We start from the raw sequence: 23,426 nt of genomic DNA on the forward strand, positions 1-23,426 counted from the left end.
ATGCATCCTTGAAATAGGAATGTTTATTGCAATGATAGAAGGACTGTGACTATTTAAGTGGCCATGGATGAAGGGGCTTTGTTAACCGGCAAACAGACCACACTCCTCTGAGCCTTTACTTACTGATAAGATACACTCCCCTACGTATGTATTTGGACAGTGAAGCTAAAACTTAATTTGGCTCTATACTCCAGCATTTTGGGTTTAAGATCAAATGTTTCATATCAGGCGACAGTACAGAATGTCACCTTTTATTTGAGGGTATTTTCATACATTGTCTTTTTTATCGTTTAGAAATGAAAAGCACTTCATGTGTCTAGTTCCCACATTTGAAGGTGTCATAAGTATTTCGACAAATTCACTTATACAGTGCATTCGGAAAGTATTCAGACCCCTTAATAACTTCCTCCACATTTTGTTACGTTACAGCCTTATTCTAATATGGATGAAATAAAAAAATATTGAATCACGTCGACAAATCTCCTGGCAAATCCTTTTCAGTCCTTGTCATAGGAAGAGAACTCATAGATAAAACTTATCGGTGCTCATCGCCCATCGCCCATTGTACATAAACATTACACAACATGTTGTAAATAGCAAATTCAACAATGAGTGGTTTGGAAGGAATCAGTGGGTAACCATAAATCCAGAGAATGACAGACTTTGATGGCAAAGTTTAATGACAAAATCTGCCCACAAGAAGGAACGTCACACCACCTTCCTGTCCAAAAATGTCTTGTATGCTGCTGCATGAATGATGTAACATGCCAGAGAGATATGTACACTGCGTGCACAATTATTAGGCAAATTGTATTCCTCGGGATTAATTTTATTGTTGAACAAACACAATGCAGAATTATTAGGCAACTAAATTACAAAAATAATTTCTCTCAACTCACTTGTTTATTCTCAATTTTTAGAGTAAGTGTAACAGATAAGTAACACAAAATGACAATTATATAACATTTTTGGCCTTTCAAAAATATTCAGTGACCAATATAGCCACCCTTATTTTCAATAACTGCCATGAGCCTTCCATCCATGGAGTCAGTCAGTTTCTTGATCTGTTCATGATCAATTTTCGCTGAAGCAGCAACCACAGCCTCCCAAATGCTGTTCAAAAAGGTGTATTGTCTTCCATCACTGTAAATCTCACGTTTGAGAAGGGCCCACAAGTTCTCAATAGGATTTAAGTCAGGTGAGGAAGGGGGCCAGGTCATTATTCAGGCAGCTTTGAGGCCCTTGCTGGCTAGCCAAGCAGTGGAGTACTTGGATGCATGTGATGGAGCATTGTCCTGCATAAAGATCATGGCCTTCTAGAATGCTGAGGACTTCTTCCTGTACCACTGTTTGATGAAAGAATCTTCCAGAAACTGGCAGTAGGTTTGGGAGTTGAGTTGCAGTCCATCTTCAACCCGAAAAGGTCCAACTACCTCATCCTCAATGATAGCAGCCCATACCAGTAACCCTCCTTCACCTTGCTGGCACCTGACTAAAAGTGGTGCCCTGTGTCTATTACTGATCCAGCCACGGGCCCATCCATTTGGTTCATCAAGAGTCGCTTTCATTTCATCTGTCCATAAAACCTTTGAAAAATCTGTCTTCAGGTATTTCTTTGCCCAATCTTGACGCTTCAACTTGTGAATCTTATTCAGTGGTGGTCTTGTTTCAGTCTTCTTGACCTTGGCCATGTCTCTGAGCATTTGACACCTTGTACTTCTGAACACTCCAGGTAGGTTGCAGTTCTGGAATACGGTGGCGCTGGAGGATAATGGGTTCCTGGTAGTTTGACGTTTAATTCTTCTCAAGTCTTTTGCAGTTAATTTGCGCCTTTTCTTCCCCATGCGTTTTTTGCACCCCAGTTGACTATTCGCAACAAAACATTTGAATGTCCGGTGGTCACACCTCAATAGTTTAGCTATTTAAAAAGTGTCGCATCCGTCTGAAAGGCATTTGACATTTTTGGCTTTTCAGTGTCAGTTAAATTTCTTTTTTGGCCCATTTTACCTGAGGTAATGAGGCTGCCTAATAATTATGCACACCTTGATATAAGGTGTTATTCACGTTCGCCACACCCTCCCTCATTACACAAATACATATCACCTGAAAATGATTAAATCCAATAAGCATTCAAGTTTATATGGTTTGGAGTTCGTAAATGTGAATAGAAACAATAAGATCAGAATACTCACTTGCCTAATAATTGTGCATGCAGTGTATACTGTAGCTAAGAAAGTAATACTAAGTGTATATTGTGTAGTGAGCTGTTAGTAGCCCATGTGCCTCAACCTAAGTATCCCATGTGCCTCACCCTCCTTTTCCCCCTCATAACTTAGCCTACTGTTCTGACTTGGTGGTGCACATGTAGCCTATACTAGCCTGTCTTAATGTCATCATCAAATATTGTAAGAGCTTTCATTGTCTGCTTACATGGCCGCTTTATTTATCCTATGGTTCTGACTTGGTGTACAGGGAGAATACTGTAAGAACGACCCATGTTCTGAATTCTGTCGCTGTACATTTCAAAAGTGCTGAACAAATAGTTATATTGACAAGTCCTTAACCTGTTCGGGATAGGGGGCAGTATTTTCACGGCCGGATAAAAAAACGAACCTGATTTAAGCTGGTTACTACTCCTGCCCAGAAACTAGAATATGCATATAATTAGTAGATTTGGATAGAAAACACTTTGAAGTTTTTAAAACAGTTTGAATGGTGTCTGTGAGTATAACAGAACTCATATGGCAGGCCAAAACCTGAGAAGATTCCATACAGGAAGCGCCCTGTCTGACAATTTGTTCTCCTTCTAGGGCATCTCTATCAAAAATACAGCATCTCTGCTGTAATGTGACATTTTCTAAGGCTTCCATTGGCTCTCAGAAGGCGCCAGAAAGTGGAATGATGTCTCCGCAGTCTCTGGGCGAAAAACAGCAGGAGTTTTTGTGAGTGGTCAGGCAGGGAACAATGACACTGGAGTCCGCGTGCACGAGACGAATCCATATTTTTCTTTCAGTCTATTCAGTCTATTCCAGTTGGAATATTATCGCTATTTTACGAGAAAAATAGCATAAAAATTGATTTTAAACAGCGTTTGACATGCTTCGAAGTACGGTAATGGAATATTTTGAATTTTTTTGTCACGAAATGCGCCCACGCGTCACCCTTCGGATAGTGACCTCGACGCACGAACAAAACGGAGCTATTTCAATATAACTATGGATTATTTCGAACCAAAACAACATTTGTTGTTGAAGTAGAAGTCCTGGGAGTGCATTCTGACGAAGAACAGGAAAGGTAATCCAATTTTTCTTTTAGTAATTCTGAGTTTAGTGAGTACCAGACTTGGTGGGTGTCAAATTAGCTAGCCTGTGATGGCCGAGCTATCTACTCAGAATATTGCAAAATGTGCTTTCGCCGAAAAGCTATTTTAAAATCCGACACCGCGATTGCATAAAGGAGTTCTGTATCTATAATTCTTAAAATAATTTATGTTTTTTGTAAACGTTTATCGTGAGTAATTTAGTAAATTCACCGGAAGTTTGCGGTGGGTATGCTAGTTCTGAACATCACATACTAATGTAAAAAGCAGTTTTTTTTATATAAATATGAACTTGATTGAACAAAACATGCATGTATTGTATAACATAATGTCCTAGGAGTGTCATCTGATGAAGATCATCAAAGGTTAGTGCTGCATTTAGCTGTGGTTTTCGTTTTTGTGACATATATGCTTGCTTTGAAAATGGCTGTGTGATTATTTTTTGGCAGGGTACTCTCCTGACATAATCTAATGTTTTGCTTTCGCTGTAAAGCCTTTTTGAAATCGGACAATGTGGTTAGATTAACGAGAGTCTTGTCTTTAAAATGGTGTAAAATAGTCATACGTTTGAGAAATTGAAGTTATAGCATTTTTAAGGTATTTGTATTTCGCGCCACGCTCTACCATTGGATATTGGTGAGGCGTTCCGCTAGCGTTCCGCTAGTCTGTCCCTTTTAATGTCTTAACCAAATTACGGATTGCCTCTTATCCGCTCATCCTTCCCTTATGCCATAGTTTGTACATCTCAATTGTCAGTAGAAACCATATTTGTTTAAGCAAGTCAGCCATATCAGCTATGTTTTTTAAAAAGGCAGTAAACCAGGCTGAATTAACTGTTTCGCTGCCAGACAAGGCTCCTCTGATAGCCAGGTGTAGCGGTGGAAAGGATTCACTCCATGGTGCTGAAAATAAAGCTCTGCTGTTGGGACAGCTTTATGTGGGTCCCAACAGTTTGTGGGCACCGTTTGTCACTGTAACAGTGCAATTAATGTATTATTTAGCGTTGTGCTGGCATGCATAAAAAAAAGTTACATTTGCCCCACCAAGATTTACATGCTAAAACCGCCACTGGGAAAGATGCCTGTATCTTTGTAGTGACTGGGTGTATTGATACACCATCCAAAGTGTAATTAATAACCACCATTCTAAAAGGGATAGTCAGTGTCTGCTTTTTTCTTTTCTTACCCATCTACCAATAGGTGCCCTCCTTTGTGAGGCATTGGAAAACCTTCCTGGTCTTTGTGGTTGAATCAGTGTTTGAAATTCACTGCTCGACTGAGGGACCTGACAGATAATTGTGTGGGGTAGTCCATGCAACGAGTCCAAGTACACATAAAAAATGGACCATCGGAGTAACAGTTCAAACTTGGCTTTGTGCACGTCTTTTTAGCCTCACTGAATAAAGCCACTTCTCGAGACTTGGAGAAGAGAATACTGTGAAAATGTTCTTTAATCAAACTGAGCTAATTCTTTCTTGTCATTTCAAACTGAGCTCAAGGAGTTATCGTCCTTGACCCAAGGTGTCATGGTAAGGGAAGGCAGGCATTGTGACATTTTAGGCGGTTTCATCCAATTCACAATCCATCTGTATCTCTTTAAGATGCCTTTATGTATTTAATTGTGTCTTTAAAAACATTTCCTCACTGATATATTGTTAAAAGCATTATAAATATATATGATGGGCTGTCGTTTCTCTTTGCTTATTTCAGCTGTTCCCGCCATAATATGGACTTGGTCTTTTACCAAATATGGCAATCGTCTGTATACCACCCCAAACATGTCACAACACAACTGATTGGCTCAAGTGCATTAAGAAGGAAAGAAATTCCACAAATTAACTTTTAACAAGGCACACCTGTTAATTGAAATGCTGGTTGAGAGAATGCCAAGAGTGTGCAAAGCTGTCATGAAGGCAAAGGGGGCAACTTTGAAGAATCTCAAATCTCAAATATTTTTTTATTTGTTTTACACTTTTTCGGTTACTGCATGATTCCATATGTGCTATTAATAGTTTGATGTCTTCACTATTATTCTACAATGAAGAAAATAGTAAAAATAAAGAAAAAACAAATATCCAAATATCTTCACAGATCTTGCTTGTTCAATGAACCGTAAACAATTAATGAACTTTAAGACACAAACAGTTTACAGACGGTAGGCAATTAAGGTCACAGTTATGAAAACTTAGGACACTAAAGAGGCCTTTCTACTGACTCTGAAAAACACCAAAAGAAAGATGCCCAGGGTCCCTGCTCATCTGCATGAACGTGCCTTAGGCATGCTGCAAGGAGGCATGAGGACTGCAGATGTGGCCAGGGCAATAAATTGCAATGTCCGTACTGTGAGACGCCTAAGACAGCGCTACAGGGAGACAGGACGGACAGCTGATCGTCCTCACAGTGGCAGACCACGTGTAACAATACCTGCACAGGATCGGTACATCCGAACATTATACCTGCGGGACAGGTACAGGATGGCAACAACAACTGCCCGAGTTACACCAGGAACACACAATCCCTCCATCAGTGCTCAGACTGTCCGCAATAGGCTGTGAGAGGCTGGACTGAGGGCTTGTAGGCCTGTTGTAAGGCAGGTCCTCACCAGACATCACCAGCAACAGCGTTGCCTATGGGCACAAACCCACCGTCGCTAGACCAGACAGGACTGGCAAAAAGTGCTCTTCCCTGACGAGTTGCGGTTTTGTCTCACCAGGGGTGATGGTCGGATTCGAGTTTATCGTCGAAAGAATGAGCATTACACCTAGGCCTGTACTCTGGAGCGGGATCGATTTGGAGGTGGAGGGTCCATCATGGTCTGGGGCGGTGGTCACAGTGCACACCAGAATGAGCTAGTTGTCATTGCAGGAAATCTCAATGCTGTGCGTTACAGGGAAGACATCCTCCTCCCTCATGTGGTACCCTTCCTGCAGGCTCATCCTGACATGACCGTCTAGCATGACAATGCCACCAGCCATACTGCTTGTTCTGTGTGTGATTTCCTGCAAGATAGGAATGTCAGTGTTCTGCCATGGCCAGCGAAGAGCCCGGATCTCAATCCCATTGAGCACATCTGGGACCTGTTGGATCAGAGGGCTAGGGCTAGGGCAATTCCCCCCAGAAATGTCTGGGAACTTGCAGGTGCCTTGGTGGAAGAGTGGGGTAACATCTCACAGCAAGAACTGGCAAATCTGGTGCAGTCCATGAGGATGAAATGCACTGCAGTACTTAATGCAGCTGGTGGCCACACCAGATACTGACTGTTACTTTTGATTTTGACCCCCCCCTTTGTTCAGGGACACATTATTCAATTTCTGTTAGTCATATGTCTGTGGAACTTGTTCAGTTTATGTCTAAGTTGTTGAATCTTGTTATGTTCAAACAAATATTTACACAAGTTAAGTTTTCTGAAAATAAACGCAGTTGACAGTGAGAGGACGTTTCTTTTTTTGCTGAGTTTATATACACACTACCGTTCATAAGTTTGGGGTCACTTTGAAATTTCCTTGTTTTTTAAAGAAAAGCCAATTTTTTGTCCATTAAAAAAACATCAAATTGATCAGAAATACAGTGTACACATTGTTAATGTTGTAAATGACTAATGGAGCTGGAAATGGCAGATTATTTATGGAATATCTACATAGGCGTACAGAGGCCCATTATCGGCAACCATCACTCCTGTGTTCCAATGGCACGTTGTGTTAGCATAAAAGGCTAATTGATCATTAGAAAACCCCTTTGCAATTATGTTAGCACAATTATGTTACAACTCTAGGCAGATTTCCTCTGTTCTTTTGCCCATCTTAATCCTTTCTTTTTATTGGCCAGTCTGTGATATGGCTTTTTCTTTGCAACTCTGCCTAGAAGGCCAGCATCCCGGAGTCGCCTCTTCACTGTTGACGTTGAGACTGATGTTTTGCGGGTACTATTTAATGAAGCTGCCAGTTGAGGACTTGTGAGGTGTCTGTTTCTCAATCTAGACACTCTAATGTACTGCGGTTGTGAGGCCAGTTGGACGTACTGCCAAATTCTCTAAAACGACGTTGGAGGCAGATTATGGTAGAGAAATGAAAATTAAATTCTCTGGCAAAAGCTCTGGTAGACATTCCTGCAGTCAGCATGCCAATTGCATGCTCCCTCAAAACTTGAGACATCTGTGGCATTGTGTTGTGACACAACTGCACATTTTAGAGTGGCCTTTTATTGTCCCCAGCGCAAGGTGCACCTGTGTAATGATCATGCTGTTTAATCAGCTTCTTGATATGCCACACCTGTCAGGTGGATGGATATCTTGGCAAAAGAGAAATGCTCACTAACAGGGATGTAAACAAATTTGTGCACAACATTTGAGAGAAATTAACTTTTTGTGCTCATGGAAAACGTCGGTGATTTTTTTTAGTTCATGAAACATGCAACCAACACCACATGTTGAGTTTATATTTTTTATTCAGTGTAGTTTGGGATGGGGGTGCAGCGACTTTTTTGCCGACGGGGTGGATGCAGACAAAAATATTGCCCGTGCTGACAACATCTATATTGGTCCGTTTATATAAGACTACCACACTTTTGGCATTAAATGAGTAGATTTGTCCAAACTTTTGACTGGTACTGTATGTTTTCCAGTTTCTTGAAATACTTTGCAAATGCAACTTATTTCAATGTAAAAACTGAAATGGTCTATCACTCCTTTTCCATTTTAGTAGACGCTCTTATCCAGAGCAACTTACAGTAGTGAGTGCATACATTTTCGTACTGGTCACCATGTGGTTATCGAACCCACAACGCTAGCATTGCAAGCACCATGCTTTACCAACTGAGCTACATCATCACAAACCACTTGATGTCTCAAAGTACCTTTCATGGTGATGGAAAGTCTACAGGCACAAACCTAGATGACCAGCCTATGTACAATACACAAATGTACTTTGACATTAAGTGGTTTGTAAGGATGGAAAATTAATACTGTACAAAAAGTGGTTGTTTTACATGTTATTTGATCAAGAAAAATATTTAATTTGATGTGGATGTTTTGTGTGTTTGCCCATAACTTTGCACCTTTTGATGTAAATGTTTGAGGACAGGGTTTAGTTTTTTCTGGATTCCATTAAAATGACCATCGCAGAGAAAAGGGACAGGGCAACAGCTCTTACAATTCCAACTATTGAATCCTGCAAGATACTGTACTTAATTATACTACCTTTTTTGCCATAACGGACATGCAAAACAAATAAAAATGGCCCAGCTACATACGTCTATATTGGTCCGCTAATACTAACAAAGGCCCAGTGCACAATTTTTTTGTTGTCATTTAAAAAAATATTTTATTAATATTATTTTTATTCCGATTTTTCAGGGGGTGCTGCTGCACCCTCAGCACCCCTAATGCCTGCGGCTGTGCCTTTACACTACTGCGACCTCTCATTTTGTTGCTGCACTCACATATTCTATCACAAAAGTTAGACACAGATTTATCTGCACATACTAAGTCGCTTTTATTAATACAGAACTGCATGCTACAGAGACTGTACAGCATAAACATTTATTCATTACAAAAACATGGTTTTGGAACCATTTAAAATAACAGGGAAAAAAACAAAAAATTTAACAAAAGATAAGAGCATAAAATAGAACAGGAACATCACAGCCGTTAAGGAAACATTCAAACTATTCATCATTAGCATCTTAATAAACCAGAGAAGAAATCGACAGGTTACAGTCGCGTCATGTCAACTACAATGGTACCGAGTGGATGATTCTCTTGTAGCTTTTTTTACAGCCTCTTGCAACATCAACATGCCTATTTTTTCTATCTACCTATATGTAGCTGTGTACTTAAAAGTGGCAGTTTGTGTATTTTTTTGTAGTTATTTCATAGTTTTTTATGAACCTCCTAATATACATAATTTGGCCCTTGTGGGTTTATACAGTATGATGTCCGTCTTTTTAATCAGTTTAAATTGTAATATTTGACAATCTGCTACCAAACACATTTGTTATAGCAACATTTATACTACATACATAGCAATCTATGTAACGTCACAGCAAAGTATGGTTTTAAAAAACAAAAAACAATCAACAACAGAAAAACCCTACAGCGTGGTTAGAGGGGGGAGAGAAAATTATCACAAAATTTGGCACGGAAAATCTGTACACAAATCTACAGTCTGGTAGAGATGAGACTGTGCAATAAAAAAGAAGGGCTTTGACACTTTCCCAAACTACTGAAGACACGGTACCCACTGTCCCTTGTTGTTTCAAGTTTCTTTTCTTCTTTTGTAAAATGGCTTATAGACGCATTTCTTGAAATGAAGTTGTGCATACCTCTGTTCGTGAAATCTACACAGTACATTGGGTGGAATCCAGGTTGTCAACAACAACAAAAAGATTTACCTTTAAAACCTCCTTGTAAAAATGGATCATTTTATATATAAGTTGCTTACGTTAAGAAAAAATATTTATACAATGTATTAAGAAAAGAAAATATTTAAAAAGGGACAACATACAAGATACAACAAGCAATCTCTAAAGCAATAAATACTACTGGTCCTAGCGTTGTGACATTTTGTATTGAATACCGCAACCCCCCCACCCACCCCAATAGCCCTCCCCCTGTCTCCCCTCCAAGTCCAACCACCCCCACCTGACTCCACCCCCAAAGGTAAACAACAACAAAAAGGACAATGTAATGGAACAATGCACATTAAAACAATACCCCCCCACACACACACCAATATTTCTGTACATTTAAAGAAGAACAAGTAACATCACAATTAAAGTTGTTCCTCAGTAAGAGAGGTGTCTCCACGATCCTCATGCCCTCCAGGGTTTGTACGGGTGTCAAATGATTGGTTCGCAAGCTCGTATTTAATACAAATAATGAAGGAGAACCAACTCTTTCAAGAAAAGGGCTCATTGAATAATCATCTAACCTAGCTTTTTATATCTGTCATTTAAACATGTTTAAGTGGAACTACATAACAATTTTCTGTTGCACTGTTTAACACTACAAAATAAAAAAGAATGAAAAAAAAGTTAAGAAAATGTTGGCAGATTCCCAAAGCTATACTCTACAGCTCTTTGTATTATTCATTCATTATAATAATTATATATATTTTTTGATAATGATGGGTCAAATATTGACCAATGAACTTTGATAAAACAATAACTAATTTTCAAAGCCTTATGGCACAGAAATAGACAAAAAGATAGAAAAGAAAGAGGGCCCGAATAGAGGTGTGCAGAGCTAGAAAAATAGGAAGGAAGGACAGGAGTGAATAAGGAGGGGGGGCTACTCTATAGACTTGGTCACGAGCGACAGAGGCTGAGGGGCCGTGGAGTTGGGGTGTAGCGAGTGGGAATGACACAGCGATGCTGCCAAGGGCCTGGCCAGGGAGGCGCCTGAGGAGCCCGGTTGCCGCGAGGACGAGACATTGCCGTGGTCATGGGCTCCGTTGTGGGCTGCGCCAGGCATTTTACCCGCTGCAGCAGCAGAGTTTTCCAGCAGAACCAAAGATGGCGGAGGAGGATGCCCAGCCAGGAGGTGCGGGTGGTGGAGAGGCTGGTGGGCCGGTTTCATAGTCAGTGAGAGAGGTTGCATTTGTTCAGTCTGAGGTTTGGACTCTTTCGAGGAGGGGGAGGGGGCCACCGAGGAGGGGGAGGATGGGGGGGAGTCTAGTAAGCTTCCGTCCGAAGAGGGAGGACTGGCACAGCTGCCTTCACCTTGGATGTAGCGAATGCACTTTTTTTTTCTCCTGGAGATGGGGGACAGAGAAAGATGCTTTTTAGCATGACATCCCAGAACTGACAGCAATCTGCTGGGCAATAGCTGAGCCTTAGCAGTCAACTTAAATGCACCATCTTGTTTTATTTGCATAATGCATACCATCAGTGTCTTAAAGATTCAATCTAAAACCTATTTCTGTGCCTTAATTGATTGTTGTTTTCTGGTGCATTTAAGTGGTTGCCACCACTACAGCCTGGCTGAGGATTAAGGCTACAAGTGGCCTTCTCAGATTCCCAGGACATATACAGTACAACACAGTACACCAAACAGACAGACAGGACAATGAAATAGGAGAGGCAGCAGGATGATGAAAATGATGGATGAGAAATGGATGAAGAATAAAGAAGGATGAAGAATGTTTTTTATGGCAAATCTATAACAGCTCCCTTTTCTTTCTTCTATTTTAAAAAGTATTTTAATCTTACAAAAGCTCTGATGAAGGTCTTAAGGCCGATAGGTAAAGCTTATTAAAGAGCAGTGATACTATCAAGAGCAGTGTGCGGGCTTCTTTTTTTCTCAAACGTTTCCTCACAGACTTCTGATCTTGACTGAAACAAAGAGCTGGCCCTGGTGAAGAGCTACCGCCAGGGATCACCCTGCTCTTCTGAAATACTAGTCCTCCCTCCCTCTCTCCTCCCATCCCTCCACTATCCTGACCTCGCTCTCTCTCCTTTCCTTAGAGGGGAGAGTTTGGATGCAGAGGTAAGAGTTCAGGGGGATCCACACTATGCTGCACCTGCCCCTAAGACATATGTGTGAGTAAGAAGGGTAACGGCGTCATGTTTGCATTTCTGCTCGGGTTTGGACCCTCCCCTGTCTGGCGTGCCTGCAGCGTGTGTGTGTGTGTGTGTGTGTGTGTGTGTGTTTGTATCTGAGATGGCTGTGTGTGTGCTATGTTCAATTGGGGTGGAGGAAGGGAGGGAGGGAGGGGGAGCCTCTGCCCACCTCATCTTACCCTGACCTCTACAACAACTCCTTATCACAAGGACTGTGCTTGCCTGAAGGGCAAGTACACTGTGGTTCAGACTGTGTTGCTAGCTCACAGGGACAATGAGCAAGAAGGAGAAAGAACATTTGAACAGTACGAATTGTAGGTGGGGAGGGAGGGAAGGAGAAGGGCAGAAGTGACTGAAAGAAATGATGCTTTGGTTCAGCTAGCCTTTGAGAAATGTCAGTATCTCTGTTCTATTGTTCAATCAAGGTATGGCCTGTTTGTCAAGTCATAACCTGCCTGTACAAACAGTGTGTGAGAGAGAAAGAGGTGGAAAAAAGAGGTGGGGAAATGGGGAAAGAAAAGGAGACATTTGGACAGCCACATATACCTTACACTGATAGCATGCTGAACAAAAAAGGCAAGCACTTCTGTGACTGAACAATTACACAAAGAGGACAGGCACACAACATGGACACACAAGAAAGAGTAAACCACAGGGAAATGTCAACTGAAAAGCAAGGAAAGGGAGTTGGGTTGAGTTGTCTGCTTGGCTGTCAAAGACCCTGTATGAGTATTGTGTGGTATTGACTGTTAGCTACCATCGTAATATGCTATTAGTCTGCCAGTGCTAGGCTGTGTCTCTTCCTCTGTCAAGGCTAAACTGATAACTGCCTGTCAAACTGCTACAAATGAGCTAATATCCATTTTTTAACAGACATATCGATTGATAGTATGTGCCTGTGTAACATATTGATTTCTCCGTCTCCAGGGGAATTACACCAGATGCATCTTTCAGGAAATGGATCCCAGTGAGGTCTGTTAACCTCTCGGCTCCTTAAACGAAGCAGGAATTATCCCTAGCTATTCCCAAGCCTGGCCCTCTGGCACCCTGTTGCTGCCTCGCTCATCATTTACCCGTTACGTTCATGGACTAGATCAGGAAATACTGTGAGAATATCATCCCTTTCTCAATGTGATCAACGTATTAATTAAAATCTACAGTAAAAGTACTTGTTACTGTTGAAACTGAGTGTGGAGCATTTCTATAAGAGTTCAGCTGTATGAACAGCTTTGTGGATTACTTTAATTGGATGTTGACTTCAATTGAATGCCATATGAATTCAACGTTTATAACAGCTCATAAAATGTGAGGGGAAAAGTGACTCGGTAAAATCACTCAATATCCTGTTTTCTTTGAGGCAATGACAAAACGGCAGAAATCTTTCCGGTGTAATAACTCCAGATCAATATCGAAAACAAAATGACAAAAATGAAATGTGTTGATAGGTCGCATGCCTTGGGTTGACCAGTGATACACAGTACCAAACGGCATGTCACAATGGTCAGGGTAGAGGTGGGGACACAGTGCAAGCCAGACACAGAGAGGGGTATTACTTAGCAGAAACAAATACCTACCATGAAAATATTCCCAATTCAAAGACTGCTTGTGTCAGAACAGAAAGACAACATGTAGGGACTAAGTACGGGTTATCAGAGAGGAGTTTGGAGGAAGAAGAAGAGGAGGAGGAGGAAGAGGGCATAGAAGAAAGTCACTCTGGTGCCCTCTGAGAAGCAGGGCCAAGTCTTAGCATGACAAGGTTATCAAGAGGGCCAATTCAGACAGACACTTAAGACAGTTAGGATGTCAGGCACTTACATACAGCCTGGATAGAAAATGGATTTCAACCTTTCAACTTGGCACAAGAATGTATCAGAAACCATAAATGTGTTTTAAAAAATTACATTACAACAAAAATACCCAAAGGTCTCCTAAATGTGATTGTTTACAATGTTGCAACCGGGACCTTACTTTACAATGTTATTGTTATCGCCGAGGTAGTGTACAAATAACAACGCTAGTAAATCCATTTTCTGCCACTGGGCTTCTAGTTTTCAAAGAAAATAAGTAAAATGACTTGCTTAGAGAAGCTATAGCAAAAAAATCCGCAATCAGGAAAAGGAACAGATAAAAGAAGGCCATCAATTAACACATTGAAGAAAACAATACATATATTTTCGAGGGATGTCTTGAGAAGACGTAAGAGAAGGAAGTGGTTGTCTATACGGTTGTCCTCCCATAGATACTACAGGGGTATACCTGCATGGTTTGCACCATAAACTCAGCTGGTCAAGCCCGAACAAGGCACGACACTTCTTTGGGGTATTTGCATCTGTTAGCCAAAGAGGTAGACACACAAACAATACAAAAACACAGAAAATGGACACGTCATTGGACAGACAACACATGTAGGCAGGGCTTAGATTTGGGCTGTCAACACTAGGACTTCCTCCATACAGACCAGGCCATCACGTCTCCAACTCCCCTCAGACCCAGTCTACCATCTGATGAGTCCTGCCCCTCATTGTGGCTAATTCCTAAAGAGAATAAACCCTATAGGACCCGCCCAACCCCACATCTATATGTTGAGAATCTAGAGTTATATACAAACACCACTCAGACAAACACACGCACACACATTGACACATACCCTGTTAACCCTGTTCCCAAACACCAATAAAACTAGTGGATAGAGGCAGGCCAAACTGGCAGGGCTGGGTTGGAGGAAGAATTGGGAGGTGGCGAAAGCCTGGCGAAGGAAGGAGAGAGGGAGTCGGGGAGGGAAGGAGGAAGTCCCAGCTCAGAGAACAGCCGTCACCTGGCCCCGGCGTTCATGCCACACACACCATACACACCTGCACGGGCCACACCAGTTATTCTGCTGATCGAGCCCAAAGCGCGCTCGACACTTCTTAGGAGCGCTCAGGTCTGATGCCACAACAGGGAGGGAAGCCAGCAGAGAGGAGGAAGAAAAACCAAAAAGGGGGGAAGAGAAAGAGGAGAAAAATAAAGGAGAAAAATCGTAAACCAGTGAGGCTGCGAGTCTCGAAATCGTGGCATATTTATCTTATTTCCCCCCCTAATTAAAAAGATGCAAGTAATTGTGCAGTATGCCTTTATAGAAAAGGACTGTCAGAAGACACGGTTAGTGTTTCAGACATTAGTCAAATCAAACCACAGGCAAAAAGTAAACAAATGCATAAATGTGCAAGGATCAAGTAAAAAAAAGCGAATAAAAAGATAATACGTATTTGTTTAAGGTGGAGAATACGATGGGGGAAATAATGCAGACCTGATTACATTTCTGCTAAGTGCCATTCATAGTTATCTTTTTATCAGCATATTCGAAAAGGAGAGGGTATAGGTGGTAGGTAGGAAGAGGCAGCAGTATCAGACTGTTAAAATAAGGGAAGGTTTGGGTTAGTCCCTGCCAGGGAAAGCATTAAAGGGTTGAACCCTATTGAATGCAGCAAGGGCACGTCTACTTAGACCTGAATTCAAACACCTGACACAAAGTTTTCCTTTACCTTGACCTGTCAACAAACAATTTGTTGTGTAATCTTCTAGAACTCTACCATAGGCTCTACACAGGCAGCCCAATTCAGATCCCCCCCACTAATTTGTCTTTTGACCAATCAGATCAGCTCTGAAAATGTGAAAAAATCTGATGTGGTCAAAAACCAATTAGTGGAAAATAAAATATCAGAATTGGGCTACCTGTGTAAACGCAGCCATAATGGCTTAATAATAAAATGTACAGCAAAGTTTACACTTGGGTCAAAGGAGGAATCCTGTGGTGAGTTGTTTGAATACAGGCCTTAGTTTGAGCAGAGACAGCATAGAAAGGGAATAGGCCCAACTCATGCTGGCCCAGGGAAAGGAACAGGTGCAGCTACTGAAGCAAATAGATTAAGGAGGTTTACCCTGACTGATATCAAATCTCTGGGTCATAACTCAACATTAAGATTCTTTAACTTTTACAGTCACTGCTAGAAATATATACTACATATTGATTTGGCCAAATGGGGAAGATTGTTCTGGAATTAAATACTTTAACATAGAAGCATCATTAAATAAATGTGTAAGTATATCAAATAAAACAGACTTTTGCTAGTATAATAAATAAAATGGTCAAATAAATAAGCATAAGCAACATTTTAAGAAAGAAAGCAGCAAACAAAGCCAATAACATCCTTCAAAATATTGTATTTAGCTTAGTAAAATTACTTTAAATAGAATATAAATCACATACATAGATAGATAAATACATGATAAACAAAAAGAGAAAAAAAAACAAGTTAGTAATTTAAGACTCAAAATGACATTAGCACCTGTAATCGGAGGGAGTGAAAGGCAAGGGTTTGGAAAATATTCTCTGTGTTCTGAAAAAAAGAACAGATAGAGAGGCCTTCAAGAGGGGATCCGTCACGTAAACGAGCGTAAAATACAGTTTAATATGCCGCATTTCTCCTTCTCAACTCACAATATGGATTATCAGAAGAATGTGAATAATAAGAATATAAAATGAAGAAATAATAGAATTAGCAAACCTCCTTAATTTCAAGAAGTGGGTGATTTTTGTTTGTTTGTGTGCATGCATGCAGACAAGCAGGGGCAGCCCAAGTTACACACACACACACACACACACACATGCACCCACAAACACGCACACACACAGACACACACACAAGCACAGTCTATCTGCAGGGCACAGGCATTATAACACACAGACACACACAACACTGGCAAAGTTAATGGCTCTCACAACGCTTAAATTTCACATTCTCAAAACACATATCACAGTATCATAAATGCTGGGGGGGCAAAGTGGAGAGGGGTGATGTTGGCGGGGGTGAGGAGGAGGGATGAGGCTGGTGGGGGGGGTGTCATGCATATTCAATGTTATTAGCTGGGGAACGCTAGGGGAGGGGATGGGGAATGGAAGGAGGGGGCGAACAAGCAAGTCTACCATTTAAATATTGCATTGGGTAGCATAACTATGTACAAAAAAACGAGCCAGGCACAACAACACAAAAAGAAAAAAAAAACGGGCTAGACTTTTATCTTGTGAGATGTCACACAGTCCTGACACATGATGGGGCTCCTCTAATAGGAGGTAATTGGCGCTCACTTACCATTGCCCTCTCCTGGCTGCTTATCCCTTTTTCTCTTCTTCTTTTTGCCCTGTTGGTTACCCGCCAAAAGAAGAGAAATAGACAGGAACCTTAGTTATTATATTGCAGAAGACCCGAGACATGAAATAAAAACGGGGCCCATATTTTTGTTTATTTATTTATTCATTCATTCTCTCTCTCTCTCTCTCTCTCTCTTTCTCTGCCCGCTGGTTTTAACTGCCACTGCAGGCCATAACAGAATTTTCCCTTCTCACTTTTTGTACTTTTTTCCCATCTTTTATTTTGCTGCATTTTATATATAGGCTTTGTTGGTTTGTAGTGAGGGAGTCAGATTTGTGCACAATGCTTTGGGCAGGCTGAGAGGAGTCAGAGTTTCACTGGTCAACCTGTACTGCTGGACACACCAACGCTGGGAGAGAAACTTCCTTCAGCATCAGCATTTCAGGGCTTTTAGACCCTGTTTAAATAGCCCAACATGTCTACTGTAAAGTATATTGGCGATTCCATCGACTAAGGTACTTAGGGAAACAGACAGCAGGCATTGCTAGCGAGGTGAGCTCTCAGCTCAGACAGAACAGTAAGAACACTCATCCCAGGCACATGTCCTTGTGAGGGGAGAAGTACAGGATGTACATGTTGAAAACTTAAAAACTTACATAGTTATCTCGTGCTGACCAGCCGGGGTAGAGCTGCATGTGAAGCTGTCGCTCTTTCCGGGCCAGCTCGTAGTATTTCGCCTGCTCCTCTCGTGTTAGGGCGTGCCACTACAGACAGACACACAGAAAAAGAGAGAGGGAGGGGAAGAGAGAGGGACAGGACAAAATACAAAGAGATGAGTGCAAGGCGAGAAGACTATAATTGTCAACAGTAAATATGAACGTGTTCAGCCAAGAGCTGTGAGAGGTAGAGACAAAATAAGACAGGTTGCCTTTGTCTCCCAGACCCAGTAGCAGGCCTATAGTCAACTAAACCACAGTGTGTGCGGTGGATGGATATCTTCCCTCATTCATAGTCCCTTGTACAGGGAGTGACCAAGCTGTATCTGTATAGTGAGTGAGCCTCTGTATAGTTGTGCTGTCTCTCTCTCACCCTTCGTCCCAGGATCTGGTTGATGGCGGCGCTCTCTTTCAACGTGCACTCGGCCACCACCTTGGCCCTCATCTCCTTCATGTAGAGCATAAAGGCGTTCAGCGGCTTCTTTATGTGGGGCTGCTTCTTCTTCTCATCCTCCTTTTTCGAGTCCTGGTGTTTCCTGTGGAGTGTGTACAGTATAGTACTGTATGGTTGGCAAATACCCAGAATTGGTATTAAACAGATTATTGTAATGGTAGAATTTTGAACAACAATACCAGTGCCAAGTTTGACTACACTGCTGTTTAGTTTACAATGGTGAAAACAACCAGGTGTGTGTACTCACGAGCTGTTGAGGCCTATGTCGCTGTGGGAGGACTCCTGCTTGACGTTGGGCGTGACGATGGCAGGGTGGGGGATGCCGGTCTGGTGCAAACTGTGGTGAGGGGGGACCATGTGGTGAGGGAACCTGGAGGACAGAAAACTGTGTAAATCGTCAGAGTGGACACGTGTGAAATGGAAGATGGAAACATATTAGACACAAACAGAGACAGAATATGCTCACTCGACATTCATACAGATGTGCATATATACAGGGCCGAATCCTACCTTGAGGTCCGAGCATGAAAGTCCGATTTTCACGCAAATCTCTCATTGACGTCCAATGCATGACTTAACACAAACGCTTGAGTTTCGCACAAGTCTATCAAGAAAGGATTCGGCCCATAAGTATCACAGAATGTAGATCTCACAATCACATCGAAACTGTTACACAGCAAACACACGCTACACATCATAATGAGTCATATTTCATATAGTATATTCATTTTAAAAAGAGAGCTGTTTTTGTGTCGGAGTGGGAAGAGTGTTAAATAGAAAGACAGGGCAGCCATTGCACTGAAGGTTTATCTTTGACAAGCCAAAATGGTCCATACAGACACTTCAACTACATGAGTCCTTGTAATGGATTCTATAAAATCCTCACTTGCTTCTATAACCGAGACAAAATAGTGACTTGGCTCCCCTTTCCTCCAAGGTGAATTCAGTGTTTAGTGCTGCCACCCCTCTCTCCGGACTGTGGATGACAAATACAGGTCCCAGGATGTCTTGCCCCACTTTACAATGTGACAAACTACAAGTCTATGGAGTCTTGTGCCAATCCGTTGTGTGAGCTGATGTCAAATCCCAGTCCCAGTGCACCACTTTATATTTAACCATTGGCAAGGCACCTTTTTCTGCGCATCACTGTGTTAGGTCTAGGCCTATTCTATCTGTCCTCATGCTAGATCAGAATTATTAATGGTGTTATCATTCTTTATCTCCCCCTCTCTACATCTTCATTATACTGGTAGAATCATTTTATCATCTCCCACAGCTACAGTGATTGAGGGCAATAACCCGCATCTATGGAGCTGTGTGTGTGTGTGTGTGTGTGTGTGTGTGTGTGTGTGTGTGTGTGTGTAAGATTATTTGTATGAGTGTGTCTGTGTGTGCACAGTATATATCTCAGCTATGCATGACCGTTCACAAATCATAGAAAAAGAGTGGAGGATGAAGAAGGGCAAAAAAGGAGGAATATTCTATATATTTTTTTTAACAGCTCATTATCTGGCTATGTCTGGCTGCATGGCTCGGAGCCAGAATATAATGATGAGCATAAACTCGCCAGGAACAACTCGTTTCTGTTGCAGGCGATCTCTGGGGAGTGTTCCCTCCCTCCTCCCTCTCTTGCTCTCTCCTCTCCTCCACTGCTCTTCTCTCTTCCCTTCATCATTGACACGTTTGTGTTTGCGCCATGTCATCTGCTGAGGCGACCGTGGCAGTGGCTGCGGATCACTCATCATTAGCCTGCCACACTTCCTCTACTCTCTCTCTTCCTCTTTCTCTCTTTTTCCTTCCTTCTCACTCTTTCTCTCTCTCTTGGTGCTCTTGTTAAGTTTCCTCTGTTCCAGCATCCAATTTTTTTCTCTTCTTCCTTCTCTACACTCCTCCTCCTCCTGCTCCCTGTCGCCTTACCACATCCACACTCCCCCTCCCTCGCCCCAGCTGCCACCGCGCGGCCCAGGTTATGGTTTAAACATGACGGCCATCCCTTTGATGTGCGGGGGCATCATCATCTTGCCTCATCAGCACAGAACAGAACAGCGCCTTGGACCAATTTAGCCAACCCCCAGGCTCCTATGTCTCAATCTGAAAGGCAAGGATGGGGGGTGGGTCATTGGCTGCAACGCAGGCCCAGTGTCAGCCAGTGCCATTTAATTGCCAATGTGAGGAAGTACCCCTGTGCCTGGTTAATGTACAGGATAACGAACTCGGCCGGCGTGCTTTCCCTTCCGCAGGAAAAAAGATGGGTAGCGAGGGAGGAAGGGAGAGACAGCGATGAGGGGGGAACATATCAAAGCGCAGGCATTGGGCAGGGGGGCGAGGGGTTTACACTTCTCCTCACCTGTCACATACAGGGCCCGCCAGAGATAATGGACCTGTACGGTTCCAATCCCATTATCAAAATAATGTCTCTCATTTGCTCCGTTCGACTGACTCTGCTCTCTCTCTGCCTTTTTTTCCCCCTTCCAGAAAATGTATTTTTTTAACAGGACCTAGGTGTAAGGTGCTCATTGAGTGGGTGCAAGGTACGAGAGCCAGACTTGCTCTCTGCATCCTAATTGGGCCGGTATGTGGCACTAGGGGATAGTACTGAAGACCTAGTTCTCTTGTAAAGATCTGGCTAGCCAGTAAAATACAGGATCAGGACATCTAAATGTAGTTATTAGACATGGACTGGACTTTATAACTACTGGATGTCTTGTGCCATATTTAAGCAAGAAAAGCCCTTTTAAAGCCAAGAGACAATTCTCAACAAAAAAAAATGTTTTTTGCTTCCGAAACCCTGTCATATACACAATTATCCAAACCTTTCCACTCTGTGCCATTTCTCTACGCCGTTGACAACCCAATCGGACATCTTTTTTTTTTGTCAATTCCCCAGTGGAAGTTATAACAAGGACATGCTAAAGCCCCTTTCTCCAGAGAGATGGAGACCTCCACCTATTCAGCTATGCTAATTCAATTAGGGCTCATCAGAACGCATTAGCTCTCCCCAGCCCCACAGCCCAGCCAATCCCCCATCCAGTAGATTCAATTAGCCTTGCTGGAAATAAGATGATCACAATGTAGAGGCCGTCATTAGGGGTGAATTAGCTGTCACTTAAAACACAGGTCCACTAGATGCTGCCAGGTCCTGGTTAGTCTGGCTGCCTGTGCTCTACCAGACACCAGACGCACCCTGCCTGTACCTGAGAGCAGGGCAACCAGGGCTAGGATGGGGAGGGGGGGCAAGGTCTGCTTCAGGGGGGTTGCTAGGAGTGGAAGAGGGACCCAATAGGGATAGAGAGGAGAAATTAGCCCCATCTTAACCCTGCTACACAGATGACACCCACATATGGAAAACAAGGCTGTGCTACATTGAACTGTGAAGGTGGTTGGGTCTGTTCCTAAAGCCACAACGGAGTCTGGATCAAGGGGTGACCATCAATGATAGAAACTATCAACCTAAGTATGTAGGTAATGTGCATTAATGAAGAATACACGTGAAGGTATATAGTTTCAACGTAAGGCTAACCAAGAAAAATAACAAACGAAGAGCTATTGGCTCACCTAGCCTCTCTTTTTAACAGAAAGTGTGAGGTCAATCTGCTTTTCTCCTTTTAATTAAAAGGAGTGTTCCAAGAGGTCATGTCAGAGTGTGTGTGCATGTATGTGTGTGTGTGAGGGAGAGAGAGAGAGAGAGAGAGAGAGAGAGAGAGAGAGAGAGAGAGAGAGAGAGAGAGAGAGAGAGAGAGAGAGAGAGAGAGAGAGAGAGAGAGAAGAGAGAGAGCGAGAGAGAGAGCGAGAGAGAGAGAGAGAGAGCGAGAGAGAGAGCGAGAGAGAGAGCGAGAGAGAGCGAGAGAGAGCGAGAGAGAGAGAGAGAGAGAGAGGGTGGGGATAAGTAACCCGAGTGCACACGTGTTCAATGTCAAAGTTCTGAGGGTGTGAGGTACTATTTCACAACATTAACCTTTCCATACCCCATTCGAGGCCTCCCTCTCTCTTCTTCCCTTCTTTTGCATTCTCTCTCCTTTCCTCCCTTGCTCACACTTATCCATCAACGTCACAGAGGTCTGAACAGTCGACTCTCAGGAGCTGCTTTTCCAATCAGCACGTAATTAAACTGAAGTTTGGCCTGTTCCCCATACTCCCTAGGCCTCTGCCTCTCCCCCCTCTCCTCAAAACTATAAACCATCACCGTTCCAAACTCTCCAGCTGCCTGCAATGAAATGCCTGTGAATACTGCTCTGGGCTCAGGGAGAGGGACAGGGGAAAAGGGAAAGGGAGGGGCGGCCATATGGAATTGTTTGTTTTTGTTGTTGTCGTTTTCGAAAAGACTCTGAACCTACAAATCATGAGGTACTTGTCATCCACAGTTAACTCTTCCCTCTTCCCACACAATGCAGAGAATTATAGCACAGCCCCCGGGGGAGCCATGCCAAGTTAAACACATTATACAACAACAACAAACATATGTGCCCCCCTGGGTCCACTTGAGTCCACAGCTCTCCTCTTGAGCTGGACTCTAATGGACCCAACAAAGCATTAGCCAAGTGTCAAGCCCCAGTCTACATCATTCTCTCCATTTACGTGTCTATATGTTTATTTATCAATGTGTCTGGTGGCTAAAAACTAGGACATGCCCCGTTCATTACAGATGTGGCTGACATGCAGCTAGGGTAAATGTTCTTCAGGGGCCTCATTAGAAAGTGATAAATATAATTAATATTTCAACACATAGTGGGGGACACTGGAGGATTGGCCTTTTGAGCACGGAGACGAGAGTGTGCATTCTCCTTAAGGGAGAAGTTTAGGCAGACTGTGTGTGACGCCTGTGTGTGCACCCGCGTCATGGCCTCCTCCTATATGTGTGTGTGTGTGTGTGTGTGTGTGTGTGTGTGTGTGTGTATCTCCCAAAGCTCAACTCACCTTTGCATGGATGCATTGACAGTGAGTGCAGTCGGGTAGGGGTGTCTAAAACCCCCTGTTGTGATTGGGTAAACAGGTTGACCTTGCCTAGGAGAAGGAAAAAGAACAAAGGGAAGAGAGGGAGGTAAAGAAACGGTTGATGGAAGGAGAGGAGGTAAAGCCCTCTCCCCCCGATCGCAGGTCTCTTTATTCTCATTTGATCAGGACTAAAATCTAGGGGATTGCAGAGTGCGGATCAAAGGAGAGGCAAACTCCGAACAATTTGAATACCACAAATTTGATAGGAATGGCTAATTAAATTTCATAACCCTTCGCTCGGTGTCGACGGAGAGGGAG

At 42.7% G+C, this 23,426-nt stretch overlaps 1 protein-coding gene across 35 annotated transcripts in view; it reads right to left on the bottom strand.

Moving 5' to 3' along the window:
• Positions 1–8,782: 8,782 nt before the first annotated feature.
• Positions 8,783–23,426, bottom strand: part of LOC106589326 (transcription factor 7-like 2) — a 100,727-nt gene continuing 86,083 nt past the window's right edge. For 3 of the 35 annotated variants that reach the window (XM_014179145.2, XM_014179134.2, XM_014179159.2), the window contains 8 exons: positions 23,091–23,177; positions 18,424–18,561; positions 18,096–18,282; positions 17,663–17,770; positions 17,007–17,070; positions 16,203–16,253; positions 14,727–14,799; positions 8,783–11,066 (listed from right to left, as the gene is read on the bottom strand). In XM_014179145.2, the coding sequence (XP_014034620.2) occupies positions 10,604–11,066; positions 14,727–14,799; positions 16,203–16,253; positions 17,007–17,070; positions 17,663–17,770; positions 18,096–18,282; positions 18,424–18,561; positions 23,091–23,177 (1,171 nt within the window). In that variant the 3' untranslated portion in view covers positions 8,783–10,603. Of the gene's footprint in view, positions 11,067–13,448; positions 13,510–14,129; positions 14,204–14,726; positions 14,800–16,202; positions 16,254–17,006; positions 17,071–17,662; positions 17,771–18,095; positions 18,283–18,423; positions 18,562–23,090; positions 23,178–23,426 lie in introns of those variants that run through there. The other 32 variants (XM_014179149.2, XM_014179144.2, XM_045710118.1 and 29 more) reach the window with 28 other exon arrangements.

This window comes from Salmo salar, chromosome ssa28 (genome assembly GCF_905237065.1).
Source record: "Salmo salar chromosome ssa28, Ssal_v3.1, whole genome shotgun sequence".
Lineage (NCBI taxonomy): Eukaryota > Metazoa > Chordata > Actinopteri > Salmoniformes > Salmonidae > Salmo > Salmo salar.